Source organism: Salminus brasiliensis, chromosome 1 (assembly GCF_030463535.1).
Source record: "Salminus brasiliensis chromosome 1, fSalBra1.hap2, whole genome shotgun sequence".
In the NCBI taxonomy this organism is placed as follows: Eukaryota; Metazoa; Chordata; class Actinopteri; order Characiformes; family Bryconidae; genus Salminus; species Salminus brasiliensis.
In genome coordinates this window covers 20011774-20038169 of record NC_132878.1, presented here as the reverse complement: position 1 = coordinate 20038169, position 26396 = coordinate 20011774, and the positions used below count along the sequence as shown (strand labels likewise).

General features: G+C 41.2%; 1 protein-coding gene across 5 annotated transcripts in view; it reads left to right on the top strand.

Moving 5' to 3' along the window:
• mink1 (misshapen-like kinase 1) overlaps positions 1-26396 on the top strand; it is a 63158-nt gene that overhangs the window by 22573 nt on the left and 14189 nt on the right. Inside the window, exons 4-21 of one of the 5 annotated variants that reach the window (XM_072674258.1) lie at positions 25-135; positions 1155-1245; positions 1996-2126; positions 2833-2887; positions 5452-5530; positions 6553-6728; positions 8528-8597; positions 10115-10325; positions 16094-16204; positions 18412-18498; positions 20603-20782; positions 21295-21462; positions 22461-22619; positions 22765-22844; positions 22931-23034; positions 24054-24148; positions 24342-24365; positions 25801-25949. In XM_072674258.1, coding sequence (XP_072530359.1) covers positions 25-135; positions 1155-1245; positions 1996-2126; positions 2833-2887; positions 5452-5530; positions 6553-6728; positions 8528-8597; positions 10115-10325; positions 16094-16204; positions 18412-18498; positions 20603-20782; positions 21295-21462; positions 22461-22619; positions 22765-22844; positions 22931-23034; positions 24054-24148; positions 24342-24365; positions 25801-25949 — 2081 coding nt within the window. Of the gene's footprint in view, positions 1-24; positions 136-1154; positions 1246-1995; positions 2127-2832; positions 2888-5451; positions 5531-6552; positions 6729-8527; positions 8598-10114; positions 10326-16093; positions 16205-18411; positions 18499-20602; positions 20783-21294; positions 21463-22352; positions 22620-22764; positions 22845-22930; positions 23035-24053; positions 24149-24341; positions 24366-25800; positions 25950-26396 lie in introns of all 5 variants that reach the window. The other 4 variants (XM_072674231.1, XM_072674240.1, XM_072674250.1 and 1 more) reach the window with 4 other exon arrangements.

The window sequence follows — 26396 nt, the reverse complement described above, 5'->3', positions numbered from 1 at the left end:
GGGGTGTGTGTGTGGGTGCTGTAGCTGGTGATGGAGTTCTGCGGCGCTGGCTCAGTAACTGATCTAGTGAAGAACACTAAAGGAAACTCGCTGAAGGAAGACTGGATCGCTTATATCTGCAGGGAGATCTTGCGGGTAAGACTGATACATTGATGTTCATAGGCTCATAGAAGTGCATGACTTGAACAGAAGGCCCTAAAAGCATGAGTGGCACGACTGTCTAAATGTTGGCCCGTTCATCAGGAGATTGTTAGTTTGATACCCAGTGATGGCTAAAAGTCCCAGAAAGCATCATTGACCTCAGTCTCTCTGGGTGGGTAGGACTGCCCTGCCCCTCCCTCAATCACTCAGCACAATGCTAGCTAGTGTGGGCGTCTGTTAGCTGGCATAAGTAAGTATTGGCAGTCAGCTGTCTCCTCCACATACATTGAGCTGTCCATAGGCATTGCTTTATCAGCCGTTTTAAAGGAAGCAGGACTGGCTGGTTTCTTGTGAAACAAAGGTAGCATGTTCTAGACTTTACCCTTCCAGCATTGGTAACATTGTGTGATAGAGGGAGTCCTAGCTAGAGGGTGGGAACTGAAATTGGGAAGGAAGCACTAGATATTAAGTTAACGTGAAATACACTATATGTCCAAACATTTGTGGACACTCCTTCTAATAAATGCATTAATCTTAGGTTTCACCCATTGCTGACACAGATGTGCAAATGCATGCACACACTCACACAGCTTGTCTAGTTCCTGTAGTGAAGTATTGCCAATAGAATAGGACTCTCTGGAGCAGATACACATAACCCTCTAGGCCACGCTTGGCATTGTGCCAACTGGTTTATTATATTCCCGCAGTGTGGAACTGTGTTCTCTGGAGTGATGATGCTCCATCCGATATATTTGGGGTGATCATCCAATATTCTGACCTCACCAATGCTCTTGTTGCCGAATGCAATCAGATCCTTACAGCAGTGCTCCAAAATCTAGTGGAAAGCCTTCCCTGGACAGTAGAGACGGTTACTCCACCAAAAGCGGGGTACGCTAATGATGCACCCTACTCATAGGTCAGGCAAAGACTTAAAGCAGAGTTTAAAATGTGTTTCAACAAATCCCTGTTTAAAGTAGTGTCTCTCTCTCTATCTCTCTCATGCTCTCTCTCAGGGCCTGTCCCACCTCCATGCACATAAGGTCATCCATCGAGACATCAAAGGCCAGAATGTTCTTCTGACAGAGAACGCTGAGGTCAAACTTGGTAAGAAGTGTGTGTGTGTGTGTGTTTCTGTGTCCGCTCGAGTGTCTCTTTAATCTGTAACGGATCAGTGGTGTGTGGGTGTGTGTGTATGTGTGTGTCGTCTCAGCCTGTAGTGCTGGTTTGATTGGCATGACCTCGTTATTAGCGTACATTCTGGTTTAACACTGATTCAACATTTAATCCAACAATTAGGGCAAAGTACAACAAGCTCCTGCAGGCATTCTCTGCTCTAATAGAGACATGCTGACAAATGGCAACTCTAACACACTAAATTGCCTATGTTTGTGTGTGTCTGTTTGTTTAAAGTTCTATGTAATAGTTTGGGCACGCTTGGCTAAATATGTTCTGTAATTTTTTATTAATTTATTTTAAATAGTAGTAAAGGCAGCCTCTCGCTAATCAAATGAAACACTATTTATGGCAAATCAATATAGAAGTCTTTGGCTACAATTAGCAAAGGTCTGAGAAACAACAGTACCCTGCCAACTGTGATGGGGTTGGGTATGTCCGTCATTCTTTGGGGTTGTGTTGCTGCCAGTGACTTTGGAAATATTGCATGTATAGGGTGGTGGATTTCACAATATACCAGCAAATCCTGGTTGCAAATGTCAAACCTTCTGTTAAAATGCTGAAGCTGAAAAAAGGACGACGAAAAGTACCTCAAAATCCAACATTGGTTATCAAAGCATCGTATTCAACAAAGTGTTCTTCTAGTAAAGCTGTTTATTAAGGGGTTCTCTCTCTCTCTAGTTGATTTTGGAGTGAGTGCTCAGTTGGATCGGACTGTGGGCAGAAGAAACACCTTCATTGGAACTCCGTACTGGATGGCTCCTGAAGTCATTGCCTGTGATGAAAACCCAGACTCAACCTACGACTACAGGGTAATGTATATGTATATGGGTACATGTGTGTGTGCCTCAGCTGTTATACACTGTATGGTGCTTGTCAGAGGTTTCGCTTCCTTGTACTGTGAAATGGATCATTAAACCACAGACTAATCATTTGTGTTATGGTCTGATTATTAAGGTACATCATAGATTACAGTCATTGTCAGAAATGCTGCTGTACGTTTTGATGTTACCCTAACTGTTTCCAAACCTTTCCTTGAGCAAGGTCATTATTTACTCTAGTACTTACTTACTTACTTGAATGAATTAATCCTCCCATAAAGGAATTCGGATGAGCTGGTGGTGGAACTGAACACCTCTGTACAGGGTCTGGGGTTCACAGAGAAGTCAGCAACCAAACCTTTGTTTGTTTGTTTTTTGCTTGCATATAAAACAGTTTTTAACACTTTAAACCAGTTGGTAATTTCTGAAAGTGTGTCCCCACTGCTGCAAGTGTCTGTCTGTGGAACTTATAAATAGCAAAATATATTATGAAGGATCGCTGTTGTAACAGGACTTAATAGGGCAATGCCCGGTTTTGGTAAAATTCATCTAGATTGGCTTCAGTCCATCGGATCGAGATGTCTCTAATTTCCATGTTTGCGTTGGTGTTTGTGCACATGTGTTGGTGTGCATTTGTCAATGCATGTTGTCCCAGTCCATTTTAATGAGCTGACGTGTGTTTTCTCTCCCTCCACAGAGTGACATCTGGTCTCTGGGAATAACAGCTATAGAGATGGCAGAAGGAGCACCCCGTAAGTAGCACACACGTTCATACCCTTAAACACTGATGTTATTTGGAACAGTATGCCATCAGTTAAGACCACAGCTGTACATTGTAATGGCAGTAAATAAGTAGAAGTTAATATGTTTACTGGCAACAACTGGTATATTGACTAACTAGAGTACAGATTTCCCTTAGTACAGTTTTTTCTAGTTCTGCATTCAGTCCACTCCTGATTTAAGCCGTCAAGCTGTTTATGAGCTTTATTGCCAACCGCAAAAATGTGTGTTAAGTACAGGGTGTCTAACCAGTATCTCTAAAAGCAGCCTAATGCTGTGTTCTCCTGCTGCTGTGCAGCGCTGAACTCGTTCTTCTTCAGTATGTGTTTTAAAATCCAGGCATGTCAGTTGAGAAGTCTCTTTTGAGCATTCGAGCTAGCTTTTCTCCAGCGCAAGTCAACATAATTTCTCCCTGTAATGCAGTGGATCGGGATCAGGGCTGACCGATTATTTTGAGTCAGGTCCAGTCCTGATTCTTTGTTTCTACGACACTAGCTGTGAGTAATGTTTTCAGAAGGTAACGGAATAATTTAGAGTGTGGAACTATTTTCCAAACATAACGTAATATCTGTTCTTCCAGTGCCTTAAAATAGACTACTTTCTGTAGGGAAATACACTCCCAACACATCTTTACTCTTGTGACTAGTTTGTTAGTTTCTCATAAATGGCAAATGCTGTTGTTATTATAAACTGTATGGAACTACTGTTGTATTGCTAGTATTTTGTCCATATTGTGCAGCCCTTGTAGTTGGCCAATTCTCAGTATACAGACTGCATGTAGAGTAACTGGAGGGTGTTGAAATAGAGCTGTGTTTTGGAGAGGCTGTAGGAGAGTGCATGTGGGCGGGTGTGCTGGTCAGTGTGCCACTGTCGGCGCTTATGCAACTTCGCCATTAGTCACTTTCTCTCTCCCTGTCTCACTCTCTTACAGACACACGCAGCGGCTGAGAGGGGTTTTGTGCGGCACATATTCACAAACGCTATCAGAATAGTCTATCACCCTAGCTGTACTCTTCATTTTCTCCACCTAAGCACAGTCACTTTACACGATGGCATTACATTAAAGTTATCTGCAGAGGTATCTATCTATAACCTAGATACGTTTACTCAATTGCTCAGTGAAGTGAAATTACCTTTGTGTGAGTATCGGTTCTCTGGGGTGCACGTCTGAGTCGAGTCCAGAGTCTCTGGTTGAGTCTCGAGTGTGAGTCAAGTGTCTGGGATCAGAGTCAAGACTCTGGGACATGAGTCCTAGTCAGGTCTTGAGTGTAAGTTTGAGGTGGGAGTCCTAGTCAAGTGTTAAGTCGGATTGTGACACCGTATGAAGTCTTGAGTTTATGAGGTCTTGAGTTTATGAGACGCAAGTCTGGGTCAAGTCTCTAGGATTTAAGTCTGAGTCAAGTGTCTGGTGATCGAGTCAAGTTTTGACTCTGGGATCCTAGTCCTAGACGAGTCTTGAGTCCCTTGGATGTGACTGAGTCCGGTCTTGAGTACTGGAGTGTGGGGTGCGAGTCCTAGTAGATTCTTAAGTCTGTGGAGTGCAAGTCCGAGTTGAATTTCTTAGTCTAGTCTTGAGTCTTTGAAGTGCAAATTTGAGTCGAGTCTCAAGAGTCTGGAGTATTTAAAGTCTTGAGTCTTTTTTTTTTTGTTGTCTTTTTTTTTGTTGTTTCAAGCAAAAATCTAATTTTAGAGCTTTAGCATGTAATTTTGGACCAAAATGAGAACAACAAGCTAACTTCCTGTTCTTTTTTTTCCTATTCTGCTTTAAGTCTGTTTTATTCTTAAATGAAAGGTATTTGTCCTAGAGTTAAAAGAATAGTTTCATGAAATGTATAATTAACATTATTAGCAGTCAAACAGCTAAAAAGTTTGAAATGTGCTTGTTTAGTTTACAATGGGAGATTGTAATTAATAATGTTGCTAGCATACACTTGACAGTCAACAATACCATCTCTGTGAATACACACCCAAAGTTTAGAGCCCAGTAAGACTTCCTTTAGTGTGTAAACACAAATGAACTCCGCACAGCTGAATGGAGGGGCAGCCATTTTGAGTAACCACTTTTACCTCAGCACAGTATGTGAGCTCATTACATGTATTGTGAGTACTAGCAGGACCATTATTCAGATGATAATGTAGTTCTTTATTCATTCATTTATTTAATTATATATTTATTTATTTTATTATTATTGTTTGAACTTTCCAGTTTGTTTTGTTGCACTTCAAAAGATTCATAAATTAGGACATGTATTAACCAAGATGGGATTGGTTAGCAATGTTCACATAGCCATCTCCCTTTCATCAGAAATTAGAGATTTTCTAGAAATCATGATTTTCTACTAAACTTTTCCATTTAGGTTGCTCTACTGACCCCTGGTCATCCCTTTTACACGGTTTCTACAGTTTACTGCACTGTGTTAATTATAGCTTTACAAAAACGTCTGCAGAAGTAATATAGCTCAGAACAGAAGTAGGGATCATTTTATTGTTTTCCATCATATATTTATCTTTATTTCTCTCTCTCTTTCTCTCCCAGCGCTGTGTGACATGCACCCTATGAGAGCTCTGTTCCTCATTCCTCGGAACCCTCCTCCTAAGCTGAAGTCCAAGAAATGGTGATGACTGATTGTTCTTGCCTTTTATTTTAGGAGCCGCCTGTTTTAGCCTCTTAGATATCCGTCTCAGTATTTACAATAGACCACATATACATCTATCACTTCTCATTATCTCTCATCTCCATCCTCTCCTTTTCTCCTTTCATTTTTTCCCGTGTTCTCTTTTATTCTCTTCTCTCTTACCTCTTCTTCGTCTTTCATCACTTCTTTTCTGCTCCTATTTTATATTCTCCTTTCTTCCATGTTCATTCTTTACTTTTCCTTTCTTCTATCTTCTTCTCTTTTTTGTCTTAATTGTCCTTTTCTTTTCTTTCTTTCATTTTCTTTCTTTTGCTGCCTTTTGTCATTTTCCTGTCTTCCCCATGTTTCACTTTATCCTATGTAAATCATATTCCTTATCTTTTGTCTATATATTGAGAAGTTTGTGCTATTCCACTTATGTGTGTTCACATCACACAGAGTGCTGTTAGCCGCCTGTTATTTTAATGCAAGCTTACATAAGACAACCTCCCTGCCAATTCTCTCTCTCTTTCTCTCTCTCTCTCTCTCTCTCTCTCTCTCTCTCTCTCTCTGTCTGTCTGTCTGTCTGTCTCTCTCTCTCTCTCTATCTGTATTTTATCCTTTGCTCGTTCTGTCTGTATGTGGTCACATGTGATGCGCTGTGCTTAGTTCAAAGCACAGGTCTTGTTTGGTGGTTGTAGGACATTTAAAGTTGTGCAGGAGTATATATATATATATATATATATATATATATAAATTATATTATTTATATTTATATTATAAATATATTAAATGCCTGTCACATTGAATTAATGCACTGCTGCAAACAACTGGTAATGTGTTTATACCATTGTCTCACATATTCTCATGTCCAGATGGCCCTGAATGTCTAATAGACTTAATCGCGTGTGTGTGTGTGTGTTAAGTTGGGAGTTTTAAATAAAAAAAAAAACAGATTTAGGGATCTATTATCAACACAGCTTTGCCTTTCTCCCACTGATTTCTCTCTTGCTCACTTACAGGTCTAAAAAGTTCATAGACTTCATCGAGGGCTGCCTGGTGAAGACCTATCCGAGTCGTCCCTCCACTGAGCAACTGCTGAAGCACTCCTTTATCCGGGACCAGCCCACAGAGCGCCAGGTCCGCATCCAGCTCAAAGACCACATCGACCGCACCCGCAAGAAACGAGGGGAGAAAGGTGAGAGGCCTGTTTTATTAATGCTACTTTAGTTGTTGTGTGTAGTGTTCACTGTCCGTGTCGTTTTGAGAAATGTAAGAAAAAGGATAGAAGCTCCTCCTGCTGTTGAGCTTCGAGTGGATGTTGAGCTCAAAGCAGTAGTCTGAAGAAGTGTAATTGTGTTTTTTTTTAATTAGCAAAGTCAGATTTAGTTTCTGATAGTTGCTTCTTTAGTTTTCCACTGGAGCTACAAGGCTAATGGAGCTAAAAAGTAATGGCCCATGCCAGAAGCCACATAAGCAAGTCTGTTGTTGTCTAGTGTAAGTCTACTTTTATCAGGATGAGAATTTAAGTATCTAGGAAATTGAATGTCCCCTTAGAATAACCCCGTTTTTTTATGTTACATGTACATGTAACTGTCCTCTGATTTGATTGGCTGCCCTATATGTTTCCTTATTCGGGGAGTTCCATCCCCTCGTATGTCAGAGCCACCCATGCCCAGGAGTCCAAGGAAGCATAATTGGCCTTTCTGCTAGGTAGGATGGCTCTTCCACCCCCACCAATGTATTGCTAACCAGTGCAGGCATCTGTTAGCATGTGTAACTGAACTGACCGTTAGTATTTTCCTCCCAAGAAGTGGGTTTAGTTTGTGCAGCTGGCCTTGTTTAAACAGACTGGTTGATAAGAGCAAAGGAAATGGTGCTTTTTTTCACCCACTGTTTTTAATTGTACTTTTGTTTAGCATGGAATAGTTTGTAAAATGTTATGTGTTGACATTTTGTTGTAGATCTTTTTACTTTACATTTAAACAGTGTAACTTTTCTTGTTGACATAAGATTAAATTAAAAAGAGAGATAAAAGGAAATCAAATAGAAAAATAAATAAAAAAGGAATGGATAAATAAATAAAAGATGCCATTAAAATGGGAGAAAATGCAACAAAAGCAGAAAAAGTCATTTGGAGTGCAGTGGTATAAATAAAGTGCAAAGTAAAGTAAAACCTGGATTTAAAACTTGCTACATTTGGGGCACACCTGGCATCTTCTGGCTGTCAGTTCTAGTTGTATGTAGCATAGAAGCTAAATGCTGCTTCACCATGTTTAGTTTGGACTCTGCTTACTTTCTCTCTGCTCGCTGATCTGCATCCATGGATCCAAGAGCCCTACTCGAGTTATTCATTAAATATATCAAATATATTTTGTGCCTAAACCATTAAGGAATTAGAGTACTTTTAAAAGATGTATATGGCATTTTTACCTTAAAATGGCAGCTCAGCACCCCAAAAAATACACTATGTAACTTTGGTAAAGCAGGCAGGACACTGCTCATGAGTCATATCTGTGTAAAATTCTGCAATAATTACTGTACTGCCTTGGTTCATATGCTTCTTTCAATTTCATTGACTGTCCTGTATCTTTCAGCATGTCCAGAAATGCATGTGTAAAGCATGTCCTTTAGTGATGTCTCAAAACTTAACTTTCCAGAGTCCAGGAGCAAGAAATCACCAATTTTCACATAATGCTGCTTTATTATTATTTTATATAGATATGTGGAAGCTAGGTTGTTGTGGTGTAATATACTATACCATTTTTTAATTGAAATAAATAATTATGAATAAAAAGACTGGTGAAACATGATTGAGGACACATTTTCTAGCAGTTTCTAAATGAAAAGGTTAAATGACCAAAGAATATGTCCGGGGTAAAGGTTTACACTGTGTACATTGAAGTACATGGAAGTCTTTCGTTTGTTTGATTCAACTAAGACGTTCCTTGTACAATGTTGATCTATACTGACTCACTCTCTGTTTCTTTCCCCCAGAGGAGACGGAGTATGAGTACAGTGGCAGTGATGAGGAAGATGAGAACAGAGGGGATGAGCGGGAGTCCAGGTAGTACTACAGCTCTACAGGATTCTTTACAAACACTGATATAAAATAAATAAATAAATAACACAGATGGAAAGAAAAACACACAACACAACCACGCACACGTAGCACAGATATCCCTTCCTTCTAAAGCCTGAGTGGTGCGGTGTGCACATTTCTGACTTACTGTTGCTAAATGACTTATGCCAAAAGTCTTTGATATACACAACTCTACATAATCCTACCATAAGGGTTTTCTGTCTGAACTACTGAACACTGCTCTGCCCTACAGCATATATAATGTATAAGTCCCCTCTCTCTATATGGATATCTGCTCCTGCTGAAGTATTCTCTCTGTAGATCGGCTGCACAGTATATTGTACAGTCATATTGGCCTTGCTGATATTGCAAAAGGCTGCCGAATGCAAATGAGTGGCTCACCAGACTAACACACTGACACTATGGGCAGAGAATAGCCCATAGAAAAGTTCGAATCCTGGGCCTTGCTGCTTCATCATTAGCAGCTGGTTGTGCTCTGGTGATGCTGGCTGGCACAGGTGTCTGTGGGCTGATGGATCAGAGCTGGGGATCTGGTGCTTTCCTCCAAGCTTGTTGGCTACCTAGTAAAAGGAGGCGGTGGCTGACCCATTTATTGAAAGAGACATGTGTTTGTCCTCGCCTGTCAGCCGCGGACCACAGGCTTCATGTTCAAGGACTTTTATGTTGACAGCCGTTTATGTATTGCGCCATGTTTGTCCATGTGTGGTTCATTTGTGTCTGTATCATGTTTTGATTTGGGTCACCTGAGAGCTGGGGTACAAAGGGGAGCAAATGCTATGGTCTCGTCGCAGAGAATTACTCTTGCAACGCCAAGCTGTATGTTGGCTTCAGGTCACGAGATTTCTAGGAGTGTCTATGGTATTCAATAGTATATGCTCTGGTAGAGCCTTTTCACGTTTAGAGGGAGTTCGCTTCTTGGCTCTCCGGTTGGTCACCGGTGGGATTCGGTGTCCCGTTCCCTCGTATTCAAGTCGTGTAAGTCTATGAGCGCCTGACGAGCGCGGTTTGGGTTCCTGTATCTTTATGTTCTAGTCTTCCTCCCACCGCTTGGTTTGCCCCTTCTCGCTTTGCTCCCTGGCTACCTACCAGCCTCGGGTGGCCTCAGGTTTAGCCCATGTTGTTTTGTCACTTTTGTCTTGTTTATCCTTCACTGGTTATTGCTGCACACTTGTGTTTTCCCCTGTTTATTTTAATAAACCATGCATCGCACCGTCCCTGCGAGTGTTCACCCGTCCATGTCTAGCCTAGCCAGCATGACATTGCCCTCCTAGTGTCAGGATTATTGCAAGTAATTGGGGAGTCCTAGTGATTGTGTGTGGTTAACTAGCTCAGCTACATTTGGAAGAAAATTGGGAAAATGTAGAATTCAAAAAATTATCTAGTGTTTAACCAACAGTCACAAAATGATTTACCAGAAAATTCTAATCCAAATGTTTATGTCTTGTTTATGTGTCTCGTTTTCTCTCTCTCGCACACTGTAGTTCTATCTTGAACGTCCCTGGCGAGTCCACTCTGCGGCGAGACTTCCTGCGCCTGCAGCAGGAGAACAAGGAACGCTCGGAGGCTCTGAAGAGGCAGCAGGCTCAGCTGGCTGCCCAGCGCCGCGACCCTGAAGAGCATAAGCGCCAGCTACTGCACGACAGACAGAAACGCATCGAGGAGCAGAAAGAACAAAGACGCAGACTAGAGGAGGTAGAACACACTAGACTTAAGCTGATTGACCATGTTGTTAGGAGGAGCCAACATCAGAATGTTGGTCTTGACCAACAGTAATGGGCTACAGAGTGAGCAGCTTATAGGCTAATTTGACATTACTAATACTAGCTTTGGCTACTTTTCAAAAGCTAACTTGCATAAAAGCTGTGGCTTGTATTATCATCATGTCATCAGGAAGCTGATTTATAGGCTGTTAAAGTACAAGAACGTGCACCCCCCCTCACACACACACACACTTTTACAAATTCCAGAGCATGCCAAACTGTGATAAGGCACACAAATCCATCTGCAAAGGATGGGATGGTGGGAGGCGTGCGAAATTGTAGTTTTACCTGAGTCTGGAATGTGAGCAGTATGTCTGTTCTTGTGGAGGCCACATCATGTAGACACAGCTTACACCAGCACAACCATATATGCCAGCTTATCACAGTCTTGTGAAAAGTGTAGTTTATAAATACATGTTCAGATGTTTGTGGAAACCCCTTCTAATGATATATAAAGCCTAGCATTGAGCTGTGGAGCAGTGCAACTGTGCTCTGTCCAGTACTTTTGGGATGAGTCTTGTGTCTTGGTTTTTATGAATAGTGGCCTGTGAAACCTCAACTAAAACATTGGCATTGAAGGTATTGCTAGGCCTGTTTTGCTTTCCGCTCTAACATGCAGACAGGTTACAAAGAAAGGAACAGATAACAAGTGCAGATGCCTAAAGACTGATGTCATGCATGGTGTGATGGATAAAGAAGGAATACATTGATACCACTTGTTTCCCTTTCAATACTAATAGCTGCACCTTCAGTATCAGGTACTGATACTGATACCAACCAAACTGCCTATAAGCTCTAGTTTTTCTACCACTCATACCATTTTTATTCCTGTTAAAACTTTTACAGGCAAAAAAAAAACTCATATTTGAGGTTTCACACATGTAGCTCTCAGCATAGAAACAAGTACAAGAAAGAAAGCATAGCAGTCGTTCTGTTTGCCATCAGTAGAGTCCGAGAAAGCACAATTGTCCTTGCTCTCCCTGGGGTTCACTTAATAAGAGTTCATCCACAGCTTGAAAGGGATATGCTAGTAGTACAGAGATTAATGGCTATTCGAGAGTTCAGCGATGTAAATCCACAGGCACTGCTTTGGAGAGATGTCGTCAGTTAAGTTATTTCTTACCATGTTCTCCTCAAGTGGGTGAGTGCATGTGTGCGGCGGCCTTAAGGCTCAGTACTGTGAGGTGGGTAGTGACTGTTAAGCCACCTAAGTAAGGCACTGTGCGTTGGTTTTTCCATTTTTGTCACCTGCCTGTGGTTTTCCACTGCAGAAATAGAAACCACTTTGACCTCTGAAAATGTTCCATAAGTTGTGGATGATTGCTGACATCACTTGTTAGTGGCTGTGGTTTTAACTGTTGAAGAGCTGTGAAACCTCAAGAAAAATCAAATTCAGGTGCCAGAATATGTAAAAGCTGTGTCAATTTGGATGGTTTCCAATATAGAATTCTAATCTCACTTAATATAGCTGATGTGAATCTGACTGATCGTTGTAAGCCGTTGTATAATGCTATAAGTGTGTGTACATCTGATTGCTCCATGTCATTCAGAATGCCTACATGCCAAAGGTTGTTGGTGTCTGGATCACATGTTGGTTAAGAATGTCAAGCAGTTGTGGAAGCATCGAAAAGGAAAGAAGAACATTGCACTCCTATGCAAATAAGTCACAAACAGGTGTGTCCAACTAGCCAGGCTTTTTAGGTACTTTTCGCTGGGTCAGTGTGTTCAAAGAGGCCCTACATGAACAGAGAATGCCTTGTAGTCTGGGACGAAACAATCTTTATTAATAGTACGCCCAGTGGAGAATGGCATTTGAAGAATTTCCTGATCGAGAAGGTCCTTGAAGTGGGCGCGGGTGTGGAGAGTTGGAGTATGTGTGGTCTAAATGTTGCTTTACAGATAAACTGCCTATCCAAAATGTGTTTTTTATTCTCAAATGTAAAAGAAGATCAGCTTGTTTTCTTTGTGGTTTTGCCATAACTTAATGGACAAAAGTATTGGGACACCTGCTCATTGATCAAGTGTATTAGAAAGATTTATCCTGCTTTTGTTGTTGTAATAAGATAAGAGTGGTTGTGAAGTCAGGATGTTGGAGGATCACCACTCCATCTCATCGCCAACTCGTCCCAAACTCACTGATAACTGGCTAAAGCATTTAATCCCCTTGTGCACCCTCTGCTGGCTTTTCTGTGTTTAATTGTAATGACGGCTGAACAGCACTGGTGTGATTTCTGAGATTATATATGTTATATTATTTTGTTATATAATATTATATTATGAATAGCGCTACCAGCTGAAGCCATCAGCCTATTCGACGGCTTCTTAATAAAAAAAAAAATGCTGTCCAAATAGCTTTGTATTTTGTTTAGTATCAACAGTGTCAACAAAACAGCTGTCTTTCTCCTGAATCTTAAAACCCCCAGGAATACATTTTGATAAACTGATTTTTTTTTGTATAATAGTAAACTGTTAATTGAAGCGTTCTGCACATGTTTAATAAAAAGCACAAAGCAGAAATATAATAACACTCCTCATCAAAATGCACTCCTCAGACCTCTCTGAGAACAGTCTGGGCATGGTCTTAATATTCTAATGAACGTGTGTGACTGACAGCCCTCAATCACTATCCAACAGAACATTGTTTTCGTTACCATGGTACGTTATGATTACGTCACATTATTGCAGTTGAGATTTCACTGATCTTTAGGGTTCACTGAGAAAGCAGTCAATATATAGATACAAGCTGGAGCTGCGAGTGGAAGCGGCTGCTTCGGGAGTGGTTGCCCGGTGTGCCTAGTTATCCCTCCTGTCCGGAGCCCAGCACTTCTACGCTTCGGCAGATCGCTAGGCATGTTTGTACATTTACTATGGGGTACCTGAGGAGCCAGATTAACTTCATTAAATAGAAAACTCAGATTTGGGGGGCTCTGGGCTTTAAGGAACAGAGTGTGCATTTGTATTGTATTGCATTTTGCTGACTCAAGATAGGCCACAGATATTTGTGGCAACATATGATCTGTTCAGAATCCAAAAGGAAACCTAACCTACTGCAAATGAAATGCAAAGGACACCGCTAAAGCTGCAGATCCCACTGCGAGTGGCCTTGACTTAAGCTGACTTCATTAAGATGTTTCAGAGCTGAAATTGTTTCAAGCTTTCAAAGCTTTTTTTGAGTTTTACACTTGATTGGAGATGAGTTTTATTTGAGCGGGGTCTGGTGTTTACTCTGCTTTGGAGGAACAAGGCAGATGAGAAGTGTTTTCCGCACATACAGAGAGGAGCGGGAGAGAAATAGAGGGAGAGCTCAGTACAACAGAGGGCTGCCCAGTAATTGACCACAACAAAAGGAGAAGCTGTGAGCCTGTAATTTAATAAGTGTCATTAGCTGTTATATTTATCTCTGTCTTTGTACAAGGAAGAATAAGAGAGCGGGAACTGGAAAGAAAGGTGGGGAAAGGGGGTGAGGGGAGAGTTAGCTTTTAATGGAGTCAGATCAGAGCTCGGAGTTTCTCACTTTCTACAGACAAAACAAACATTTTTGCATATTAAGCAACCTGACTTGATTTTATTCATTTCAGAAAATGCTTACGTGTTTATTGACTTTCTGACCAATAATTAAAAATTGTAATTGAATAAAACTTTGCACATATGACTTTTATTTTGTATCCTATTTAGTACATTCAGAATTTACTGTTTATTGCACTTTTTTATTGCACAAACTAAAACATAAAAGAATGGTTTAAGCCCCTATACTTGGACTTGGCTTTAAATTTATACTCAAGTCATTTAAAATGTAGAAATCTCACATTTATTTTACTGGTGTCTGCAGTGCACATGTAAACATGTATTTGGTTTTATTTTCTTATTTATGTAATAAATTATTTATTTAGTCTATTAAATATTATTATTTAATTATAACACTGCTGTTGCAGAGGTCTTGCGTATATATAAAACATGATACACTTGGCTTGAAAGGGTTCAAATATCAACTGCAGCAAAACAACAGGTGGACTCTTATCCAACCCCCAAATGCTGTCGGTAGTTTCTTTCAATATTCCTTCCAATACTTAAAATAATCTTGTTTGATATGTTATGAAAAGCATTTAGCCAACTATGTTCTCAAGGTTCTTTCCAGAACACAACAAAGCCTTTGTTAGCATTTTCTGTTGAAGTGCTCTGTAAACCAGTCGGAATACTTGGGTGTTTGATATTGCCCAAAACTTGCAGTACGCTTAAAGCATGATGATGATAACCATATAGTTTGCCAATGGGTGTGTGCTAAGGCATGCTAATGGCTAATGGCTATCATAGCTGAGACTGGACTGATATACCCATAGGCTTTGGGCTACATGATGCAGTTTGGTGCCAATCTCTTTTAAAACAGTGTTCTTAGATACAGATGAGCTCACATTTATATCGCAAAAGATGAGCTGCATTATTCCAGCCCCCAGCCCTGAAACACCATGAAGACATTCAAGAGCATCTCAGATTTGTGAGTGCGGGCTGTGTGCCCTGTGTTTGCATGTTTATTTGCATGTCGGACTCAGTCGCAGTGCTCTGTATCAGTGACGCTGAAATGCTTGAAATAATGAATATGATCGTTTCTATTGGTCCATTAATCAAGTTTTATTAGATTATAAAAAAGGACATTTTGTGAAAATTGTCTTTACAGAAATGTTGAACTAAATATTTATATACAGTATCTTCAGGTACATTGAAAATCACAGCCATAACAATATTACAAAAAAAACTTTGAAGAATGAGGTCGAGCGACTGGTGCTGCAGTAACAGAGAATCGTAATGTCTCAGTATTCAAATCAGCTCAGTTCAAAATGTATTTCTCTAGAGCTTTTTACAGTGAATGTTGTCACAAAGCAGCTTCACAGAGATCCGAGTCCAAGCCTCTTTTGAGCAAGCCAAGGGCAACAGTGATGAGGGAAAAACTCTACACAAAAAACAAGAGCTGTGGCAAATGTGACATCAAGGCACAGCTGGCAAGGCATTGCTGTGAGGATCTGATTGCATTCAGTGGCAAGAGCGTTACTGAGGTCGGGATATTTGATGATTAACTCCATATCTCATCCCAAAAGTATTAGATGGAGCGCCATCCTTCCAGAGAACACTGTCCCACTGCTCCACAGCTCAATGCCCACACCTGGCATTAGGCATGGTGCCAATAGGTTAATATTTCTCTGCTCCAGAGAGTCCTGTTGGCAATACTATTCTCCAGGGACTAGACAAGCTGCTTGTGCATTTGCAGGTCTCGGTCAGCAACTTAAAGTAGCTGAGCTCACTCATTAGAACATAACATTTGTACACATACATACATACATGTGCATACACACACACACACACACATGCGTTGAGTGTATGAATGTTCCCAATCACAGTGATTATACAGGGTGTTGCAGGTAGACACTGCTCTGATGTATTGATGGATTTATTCACACTCTGGCACAGCTGGGAGATATCCTTTACTGCAGAGAGGTGACTCATCAGTCCCCCCTCACCTGCCCCCATATCTCTCTCTCTCTCTCTCTCTCTCTCTCTGTCTCTCTCTCTCATTCCATAATGTCCCTCTCTCAAAATTACTGCATGGTTTTCTAGCAACAGGAAGGCACTTATTATTTCAGCTAGATATGTTAAAGTGACTCACTCACACTCTCTCTCTGTCTCTCTCTATCTCTCTCTCACACTCAGCAACAGAGGAAGGAGAGGGAGATGGTGCGGCAGCAGCAGGAAAAGGCTCCTCACCGACGGCTCGACGACATGAGGAGAGAGGAGGACCGGAGGATGGCCGAGAGAGAGCAGGTCAGCCAATCACGGCTCGAGTAATTGTGTGACTCGGCCAATCACAGCTCAGCGTGGGTGATCCATACACCCACTACAGCCCTGGCATGTCTGTGAAATGGTTGCCATGGCAGCAGGCTCTCGACGCAGTTCTGAATGTGAGCGTGGATTTGTGTGTGTGTGTGTGTGTGTGTGCGAGTGTGTGGTTATGTGGGTGTGTGTGTGGGTGTACGGCCCTACGTTCAGTAGAATTCAAAGTGACAGAACCACAAAAGGCCCATCAGCATGAATTAGTGAGCTTAGTTTTTTCATTTTTTTAAATTATTATTTATTTACTTATATTTTAAAGAGCAGAATACACACTCCTGCTAGGACATAAATGGCCTTACACACTTGCACACATGCCTGTTATCCTAACAAACATTCCTTACGCAGTTACAAAATGACTTGCACACACATTTGCACCTGTTCTGTCTTTCACTAAAGACTAAAGAAAGACAGAGATGGTCAGGCAGCACTTTGTAGCACCCACTCTCATGCATGTATCCACTCAAACACTCCTGCTGTGTTTGCACACTTGCACTTGACCCCTCACACACAAAGCCTATAAACTAGGGGTGACCAGTTCGACTGTGTTTTATCAATCTAAATGATGTCTCAGCGTGCTTTTTATAAGCAGTACTGACCCAACTGCGTGTTTCATTACAGAGAGAGCGTAATTAGTCTTATGAGCTTCTAAGATGTCAGATTTGCATTAATTATCACTCACCCCAAATGCAGTCAATCGGCCAAGACACGTTTGCCATCTAGCGTGTGCTTCTGTATTTGTTTTTTAAATTTTTATACAATAAAGAAAATGTAGAGGTATATTCATTATTTTTTTTGTGCTGTGGGTGTAGCTTTCAGTAAGCACACGAACACAGTCCAAAAGAAGTCCAAACCCAACCCAAATGTTTCTATAACGTCAGTTGCTTAAAGAAACACTATGGAGCCTTTTAACCTTAAAATAGCAGCGTCAAAATCATGTCAATGCTCAACTGACCTGTAATAAGCTGCTACTCTGGGCTCAGCATGCTGTTAACTGCACTATGTAACTCTAGTGGAGTGGGCATAACTGCACACAGGAGAACTGTGTAACGCTTCGTAACTCAAGTCATATTTCAGTGACTGCTTTGTATCTCTTAGCTTGTCAGAAATGCATGCGTGTCTTTTAGGGTTGTCTCAAAGTACGATTACGCTTCCTGAGAGTAAGGTATGATGGCCTAGAAGGGCACAGCAACAACGAAATAAATTTACGAGGCGAATCAGGCGGAAAGGGTAGGCACTAAACACAGAAAGTGCTTGTTGCCTTTGTGTCAAGTAGGTGCGCATCAGAACCACTTGTGATTTCTGTTGTTTTTGTGTATAAATAACTATTACTCTTGAATTTTACTTCCCAGTAAACACCAGAGCATCTCCTAAAGCATTAGCTGCATTTCATTTAACAGACTGAAGGCTGTTCGAGTGGATTGTTGATGCAGCACGCAGGTTTTCAGTTATAACGGTCCTTAAATTACATTTGATGTATATTTTGTGCACCTTGAGAGATAAAGGGGTGGGGGGTGTAATTTCGGCAGGTGTAAGAATAGCATTGCTATTACCAATTTCATTAACTAACAAATATTTACTCCCCTTTGCCAGCCTTTCTCAGTGGGCACACGCACTGGACTTGAGAATATCTTAAGTTTCTTTAAAAAGACATCACAAGATGCCATGAGACATTGAGAAGAATGCGGTCATGTGACAGAGGTGCCCTCAGTGTTTGTGCCAGACATGGGATTTAAAGTTGAGAAAAATGAGTTTGAAAAATGTTAAAAATGAAAATGAGCTCTAATAATACGTATTTATCTTTGGGACCGAACAACAGCTGAAAACCTTGTGCTAGAAGAAGTGGACACACTACTTCTTCTAGCACAAGCTGCATTATACACTCATGCACAATCTAGACATACACTCTTAAATGCCACTTCAAAAACCTCACTAGAGCAGAATCCTTTAGTCCGTAGAGTTCCTATGTCTTTCCTTTCTTTCTCTTTTGTAGTCTGTTCTCATCGCTTTTTTTGTCTTTCTGGCCCCTTCCCTCTTGTCTGTTTATCAATGTTTCTCTCTTTCCTCACCTCTCTATATATTTATCTATCTATCTATCTCTCTCTCTCTCTCTCTCTGTCCTTTTCTCTGTTTGTCTGTAGGAGTTTATAAGGCATAAGTTGGAGGAAGAGCAGAGGCAGTTAGAAATCCTTCAGCAGCAGCTTCTTCAGGAGCAGGCCCTGCTCATGGTAACACTTCTCCACTCTTCCTCTCTTCCTTTTGTCTTTTTTTCCCCTATTCCTCCCTGTCGCTTCTTTCTTTCCTCGTCTGTGTGGTCCTGCAGCTTTATTTGATGTGTCTCATACCGAGGTGAACTGAAGGCTACTTTAAACACGCGTCAGGTTTTACCCCCTAAGTCTGTAGGATAGAACACTTTTTAAAGGATACGGTCATGAAAAATAATTACCTGGGGCTGTCACAATTATATTAGTCAAGTAAGTCTACTAAATATTTGATGTATAATCAGTTTGAAAATGGCCAAACAATCAAAATAATAATCGAGATTACACATAAATATATGTATTATAAATACACACACACATGAACAGTGATATGCTGTATCGTTACTCTGGTTTGAACGAACGATAATAAGGGCTTGTCGAGCCAAATGGTGCTCTGAATGTGAGCACACACTCTAAGCACTTTCGCCCGGCGTCAACATAGACGGCATCTTGTGGCTGATTCAAGCAAGTGCTTTTCTTTTTTTCAACACCTTTTCTAGACGTGTAGTTTCTTATCGTGCAAGTTTGATCTTCGAAAATAACAGTGCCAGACAAACACTGGACCCACTTTATTGAATGTGTGTCAGCAATGGGTGCACATGGGTCACATTGGAATTGGATGATCATCCCACCTCATCCCAAAAGTATTAGCTAGAGGACCATCATTCCAGTGAACACAGTTCCACTGCTCCACATCTGTGTCAGCAATGGGTGCAACTTAAAGTAGCTGAATGCATTCATTAAAAGAGGTGTTCACAAATATTTGGACATACAGTGCAGTATGTCCAAATATTTGTGGACACCTCTTTTAATGAATACATTCAGATACTTTAAGTTGCACCCATTGCTGACACAGATGTGGAGCAGTGGAACTGTGTTCACTGGAATGATGGTCCTCTAGCTAATACTTTTGGGATGAGGTGGGATGATCATCCAATTCCAATTGGATCCAATTATTCCAATTATTTCAACAAAAGCAAGATTAATTCTATTTCAATACCCTTGATTTCGGAAAAAAACAGTGAATGAGCAGGTGTCCATGTAGTGTTTTCCATAATCTTAGACATTTGGATCTCATGCATAAAATATTACTACATATGGATAGTGAAGTTGATGTTTATGTTTAAATAGCAAAACTGTGAAAGAGAAAAAGAGAGAACAATGAACAAAAGAAAATGACAAGCCCCCCAAGTTCTGTTACCTGTACCTCTCAGACTTTTTTATTTTTATTTTTAATTGTAACATTTAGAAAAGCAATTCAGGTGATTCTTCATGAAGCTAGAAAGAGATTATGATTGTTTGGTCATTGCATTACTCCATATATAGTTTTTAATGTATTCACAGAACGGAGGGGATGGACAATGGGGCCTATGTGTGTGAGAATAGAGCCTCTGTGACTGAGCCCTGTTTTAGAGTTTTCTTGTAGATTTCAGAAAGACTAGAAGTTCTGGTCTAGGAGATGGTCTGCTCCTGTTGTGTGTGTGTGTGTGTGTGTGTGTGTGTGTGTGTGTGTGTATTGTTTGTTTATTTATTTATTTATTTAAATGTGTGCACATTCGTCTTTGTGTGTGTGTATGCATGCAGCCTACTACCTGATGTGCAGTACAATGTATTTAAAAAGTCTGTCCAACAGAGATTAGCGTCCTGTATGTGCCTACTGTAATTAACCTATAAACCCACCTGTTTGTGGGTCCGTCACTCCCTTAACTATATAACCTCCATGTGAGTTTCATAGTAGTTACTGACGAACTGACCTTAAACTAGCGTAATAGCTCAGTTAATGCTTGTAGTTTAGAGGGCTAAATAAGGTAAGAGCCTGAACATACATGAAATAGACATATGCATAGACGTAAGGTATTCAAGATCCACTATTTATGCTTCAAGCTAAATATGTATGACACAATATGGCATTGCAGAAATTCTCTATGAGCTGTGTACTGTGTTGAACAGCTTTACAGTATAAAGATGTGACAATAATAACAGGGTATATGTGAAGAAAAAAAACATACACAGATAATGTGAATCCTTTTCTAATGTTTTATTTTCTCTGTCTCTCTCTGTATGTGTGTAGGAGTATAAGCGGAAACAGCTGGAGGAGCAGAGGCAGTCTGAGAGACTGCAGAGGCAGCTTCAGCAAGAGCATGCTTACCTCGTCTCTCTGCAGCAGCAACAGCAGCAGCAACAGGACAAGAAGCCCCTCTACCACTACAGCAAAAACCTGGACAACAACAAGCCTGCCTGGGCCAGAGAGGTCCATACACACTCACTCATACATGCACACACATATATATACATCAGCTGCACCTATGCAGGTACATGCACATGCACATACAAATCTCACTTTTCAGAAATAAACACATGCCTGTAAGAACTGCAAACCACCCAGTAGTCTTACTGTTGACGACCACAGCATAAAGGATAAAGTATTGAGCTGTAGAGCAGTGAAACTGTCATCTCTGGAATGATTGTGTTCCTTCCTGTACTTTTGGGATGAGTTGGGGAGTTTGGTATGAGGTGGGACGGTGATAAGCAAACACTGTTAGTTAGAGAACTTTAAAATGATTTACATACAGGTCAAAATATACAGGCCGATCTCTAATCATTTCCCATCACAGTGTTTTGATACAGCAGATTGTATCGAAAATCACAATATTTAGCAATATAACTTACTAATAAATACAATATTGCAATTCTCCCATACCATAATGCTGTAATGTGCACCTGACTGGTTTGCATTTTTTCTTGCCATCTCGCATCTCACAGGTGGAGGAGCGCAGTAAACTGAACAGGCAGGGTTCTCCAAAAATCTGCACCACTGTCTCAGACACCAACATCCAGTCACGCTCTGATTCTGTCAGCCAATCAGGAGTGCAGGCTGCGCAGACTCCACCGATGCAGAGACCTGTCGAACCCCAGGGCAGCCAGGGCAAGGTGTGTGTGTTTTAACAGGGACTTGCACGGCACGAGAGCGTAAGCATACGACTGTGTATACAACAGGAGTTCTTTGTTGTTCCAATTTTAGGTTTAGAGAGTGTTCATCCATTCGTATGCCTTCATTATTAGTATAATATCTTCCAAATGTAAAAATATTGGCCGGACATGGCAATTGAATATCATATAAAAAACTTTCTTATTCTATTTTTTTTTTAAACACCATGTGAAAACTGCAGCTGCTCTTTTAGATTGTTTGAATGCTTTACAATGAATGGGCCCATTTTTTTTGATAAGCAAAAAGTAACATTAATAGCAGACTACAACATTTTCAGAGGAATATTCTCTTATGTAGTTACAGTGTTGGAGAGTTGCTTTTTACAGTAATGGCATAATCGTAATCTACACAGACATTGTAGAAACCACCGCTATAGGATGTTTATGTAAGAGCTGAAGTGGCTGTGTGGTATAAGCAAGTATAGGTGGCTGTCAAATCTCTAGATTTTCTGCATTCACTTCTGCTCTCTGTTTCCCTTCAGTGACTGTATCCTCTCTTTCCTCTCTGTTTTTTCCTACTTTCACCTTGGGCCTCCCTTGTTCCTGACCCCTGCTTGCTGTGGGGAAATCCTCCTCCTCCTCCTCCTCCTCTGCCTCCCTCGCTTCCTGCTCTGGGATTCTGGAACTTGCCTGTCCTCTCCTGAACTCCTTCTCCAAATAAACCCTCCATAAAACATGAAATGAAAACAAACAACCCTCGCTCACCTTCCACTTGAACCCTAATGTCCTCTGGCCTGCGCTCTGAAACACGCTCTACTCTCAAAACTGCCCACAAAATCTTGCTGTCCTGCTCTCTCTCGCTCTCTACCTGGCTCCTCTGCTCACCCTCATAGTTCCAAATGGCCCACCTGGTGCCCTTGAAGCCGTATGCAGCACCAGTGCCGCGCTCTCAGTCCCTCTGTGACCAGCCCACTAAGACCATGTCCGCCTTCCCCACCCAGGACCCCTCACCCACCCCCACGCCCCGTCCCTTGCACTCCCGAGAGCTGGTGCGGCAGAACTCTGACCCCACATCTGAGAGCCCCGCCCCACAGCAGCGCCCAATCAGGGATGACCATGGCCCCTGGATCCGCCTTCCTGAGATCGAGCAGCCTCCAAAAGTGAGAGAACTATATAATACATACAGTAACACACATGCTTACAGTGCACACTCTATTCATAAAACATACTGTATTTATAAATGACTGACCCCCACTGTATTTCTAATACACACTGTTTTCAAGGTAATATTGCTCTGTTTTGCAGATTCCCCAGAGAACAGCTTCTATAGCTACTGCCCTCAACACTAACCTGTCCTCTGGCATCAGACACCCAGTACGAGCCAGGTAATACATACATTCCCCTGTTTCTGGTTAGTCTTTAGCAAAGGCTCTTTTTGGATGTGTTTAACTATTTTTGACTTGCTTGTCAGTAATCCAGATCTGAGCCGCAATGACCGCTGGGAAAGAGGAGACAGCATGAGCCTGATGTCCAACCTGCCTCAGACGGGCTCCCTGGAGAGACACCGTATCCTCAGTGAGTGTGTGTGCATGTGATGTCTGTTGTATTTCAACTGTTGCCGGACTTTTCATACCCATTTTGTGGGCTGCCGAGCAACGCAGAGCTGTTTAAGTGTTCGCATGATCATTGGGAGTTTGATCCTTGGTGATGCCACCACCATCTGTGGCTGAGAGTCCAAGAGAGCATATTTGCTTTCTTCTCTCTGGGTGGGTAGGATCTCCACAATTATTCACTGGTGTCTGTTACCTAAAGCAACAGTAAAATCTGTCAACATATAACGTATAAACGTAGAAATTACACTTTCTGACTGTAGGGGGAGCCTAGGAGCAAGAAATGGCAATTTCCCTTGTAGGACTTGTTCTGTTAGCTTTTAGCCTACCGTCCGGCTACAGCCCTCTCGCCTGACAGTCTGTTCTCGTAGCCATTGCTGCTGTCACGGGGTCCCCTGTGACCGGGTCTTCCCCCTAATTCCTGGAGCTGCACTTCCTTCAGTCGGCTCTTCTCCGAATAGTGCTGCAGATCGTTGGCAATTAAAAAAAATTAAATACTGGCATACCAGCACATTCTTACATTTTTAAGAGAGGATTATTGAAATGACTGTGGACTGTTCATACTGAATTTCTACAGGTATTCTTATCTTTCTCTGCAATGCTAAATCGGGTACATGTCCCAGTGTCTGCATTTTAAAAGGGCCTATGTATCGACTTAGAATAATGGCATCAGCCTAGAATTCCCATACCAGTGCATTCCTAGTCTAAAGTTTGCTTTGTGTCTTAAATCCTGCTGCTGTGTCACCAATTTATGATTTCAAATTTTTGTATTTGATTTGTTTCTCTTGTCAGATGTGTTGTCTGTAATATTATATTAAAAATGTGTGTTCTATTTGTGATTTTGTATGAATGGCTGGTAATGTAATTTTGTGTGTGTGTGTGTGTGTGTGTGTGTGTGTGTGTGTGTGTGTTCTAAAAAGGGTGGGGTTTATATTTCTGTATTGATTTTGTTTAAATGTCATTTAAATGTGTTTTTGGTCTCAGGTTCATCTAAAATGGACTCCTCTCCCATCCTCTCTCATGATGGACGCCACAAACCAGGAGAATCCCGCACCTCCTCTAGACCAAGCAGACCAGCGGTAACACACACATGCTCATAAATAGACACTGTACACTGTCAAAACCCACACAAACAAGCTTCCCTACAACAATCTTTACTCTTAATACCAGTTTCCCCTCTTTTTTATACTAACCCATAATTCCTCTCCCCTGTCACTTTCTCTTTGTCCTTTTTCCCCCCTCTTTGTGCTTGCCTTTCTCCTTTATCCTCAGAGCTATAAGAGGGCAATAGGAGAGGTCAGTACCCACACGTGCGCGTGCGTGCGTGCGTGCGTGCGTGCGTGCGTGCGTGTGTGTGTGTGTGCGCGCGCTTAGCAAGTCTTTGTGTGTTCTCATTTGGCTGATGATGTGTGGAGAGTGAAGTGAACCAAATAAATGTGGAGCATTTTCCAAAAACACTGGAGGCAGTAATTAACTGAGTAATTGGTTCCTAATGACTGGGGTGGACAAACAGACTGTATTTCTCTGATCAGTGTTAATGGCAGTTATTGATCCTTTGCTGAGACTTGGAGCAACTGAAATCCATTGCTCTGGACAGAACTATTCTATTGGGGACAGTGATTTTAGCTGAGAGTGACGAGGTTGATGCAGTATCAGCTTAGGTTTTCCTTATTCTAATGAACACTGTCATATGAAAAGTTTGAGTTGACCCTAGGTTAGCACTACCTGTACAGAAATGGACACTGATTTGTGATTGAAAACAAATAATAAAGTTAGGACCATAAAGATTACAGTTAAATAAATAAATCAAAAATACAGTTAAATATAGGTTTTTCTCACCCCAAGTGTAGATCTAATGTAGATTGACATGTTGTCTGCGTCTCCGTTTTGCACTGGAGCTACAGATGATGGAAGCTTATACCTCATCAATTAGCATCATACCACACTGAACTTTTGGCAAAGTTTAGATCATGTAAAATTTGTATACTTTTTAATACTAATTTGTATTTTGTAATTGTAACTTTTATAGTTAGATAATGTAGTCTACTTAGTAGGTCCTGTCGTTATGACACACATGTTCACAGTGTCTGTAAGTTAATCTGAAAAAGGCAGCCATGCAGACCACTTGGGGTTCTAAGGCTTGTACTGATGTGTTTTCTAACACTAAATAACACTGGTATCTATAAACTGCAGTGTTAAAGATTGCTGCTGCTCTTGTGTTTTTTTGTGGTCTCATACTGTTGTCTATAAGGGATTATTAAATTTAGTTTGAAGGAAATGTGGTGATTTAGGCCAGAAGTGTCCAATATTATCCACAGAAGGCCGGTGAGGCTGCAGGTTTATCATTCTGGCTAAGCAGAAGCACATGTGATCAGTTGTTTAAAAAACTGGCTGGTTGATTATACAGGTGGCGTCAGTGAGGTGTGCACCTGGTTGTCTAGAATGCAAACCTGCAGTCACACCTACCTTTGCAGATAAACCTTTGGATATCACTGATTTAGGGTGCTAACTAAAACCAACTGATGTATAGAGAAATGTCCTGTACATGCTGTCCTGTAAATGACAGCAAATGTATAAATTAATTTTGTACAAACCTTCAGTGTTAAGTGCATGTTCAGGTGTGCTGCATGTCTTTTTATACAAGCAGTATTAGTTGTCTCTGTGGTAAGCTCAGACACTCACGTTGTTCTCTCACTCTGTGTTTGTGTTTGTGTGTGTGTATGTGTATCAGGACCATGGGCTGTACTCAAAGGAGCGTGCAGAGGAGCAACCTCGTCCCCCAGTGAAGGCCAATGACTACTCCTCATCATCAGAGAGCAGTGAGAGCAGTGAGGAGAGCGAAAGTGGAGAAGGGGCTGAAGAGGAGAGCCCTACTGACCGGTACGTTATCCAGAGAGGGAAAATTTGTTACAGGAATCAAACGCTGAACCACGATGCCTTTAATTTCTAATCTTCGATCATAAAATAAACCAGAAAAAATACCGATCACAGTGTTCTCTCATTCACTCAATTTTGTTCCAGTTTTTGATGATGTTCTGGAAAAAACATTCATTCATCCCCATTACTGTTTCTAGTAGAAGAGAGGTGGAAGAAGGCTGGAGAGAGGGAGAGAGATAGAGGTTTGACATGTAGGGAGAGTGGGAAAGGACGAGAGAGAGTCAGTACTTTATAGAATAAAATAAGTTTTGTTTTTACTAAATTGAATTTAACAGGCTGTCATCATGGTTCAGAGTCTATAAAACCCCACACAGGCTCCGCAATTTTGTAGACAGCTCATACAGACTGCCAATCATGTTCACTCCTGAACATAGCCACCACTAACCTTTT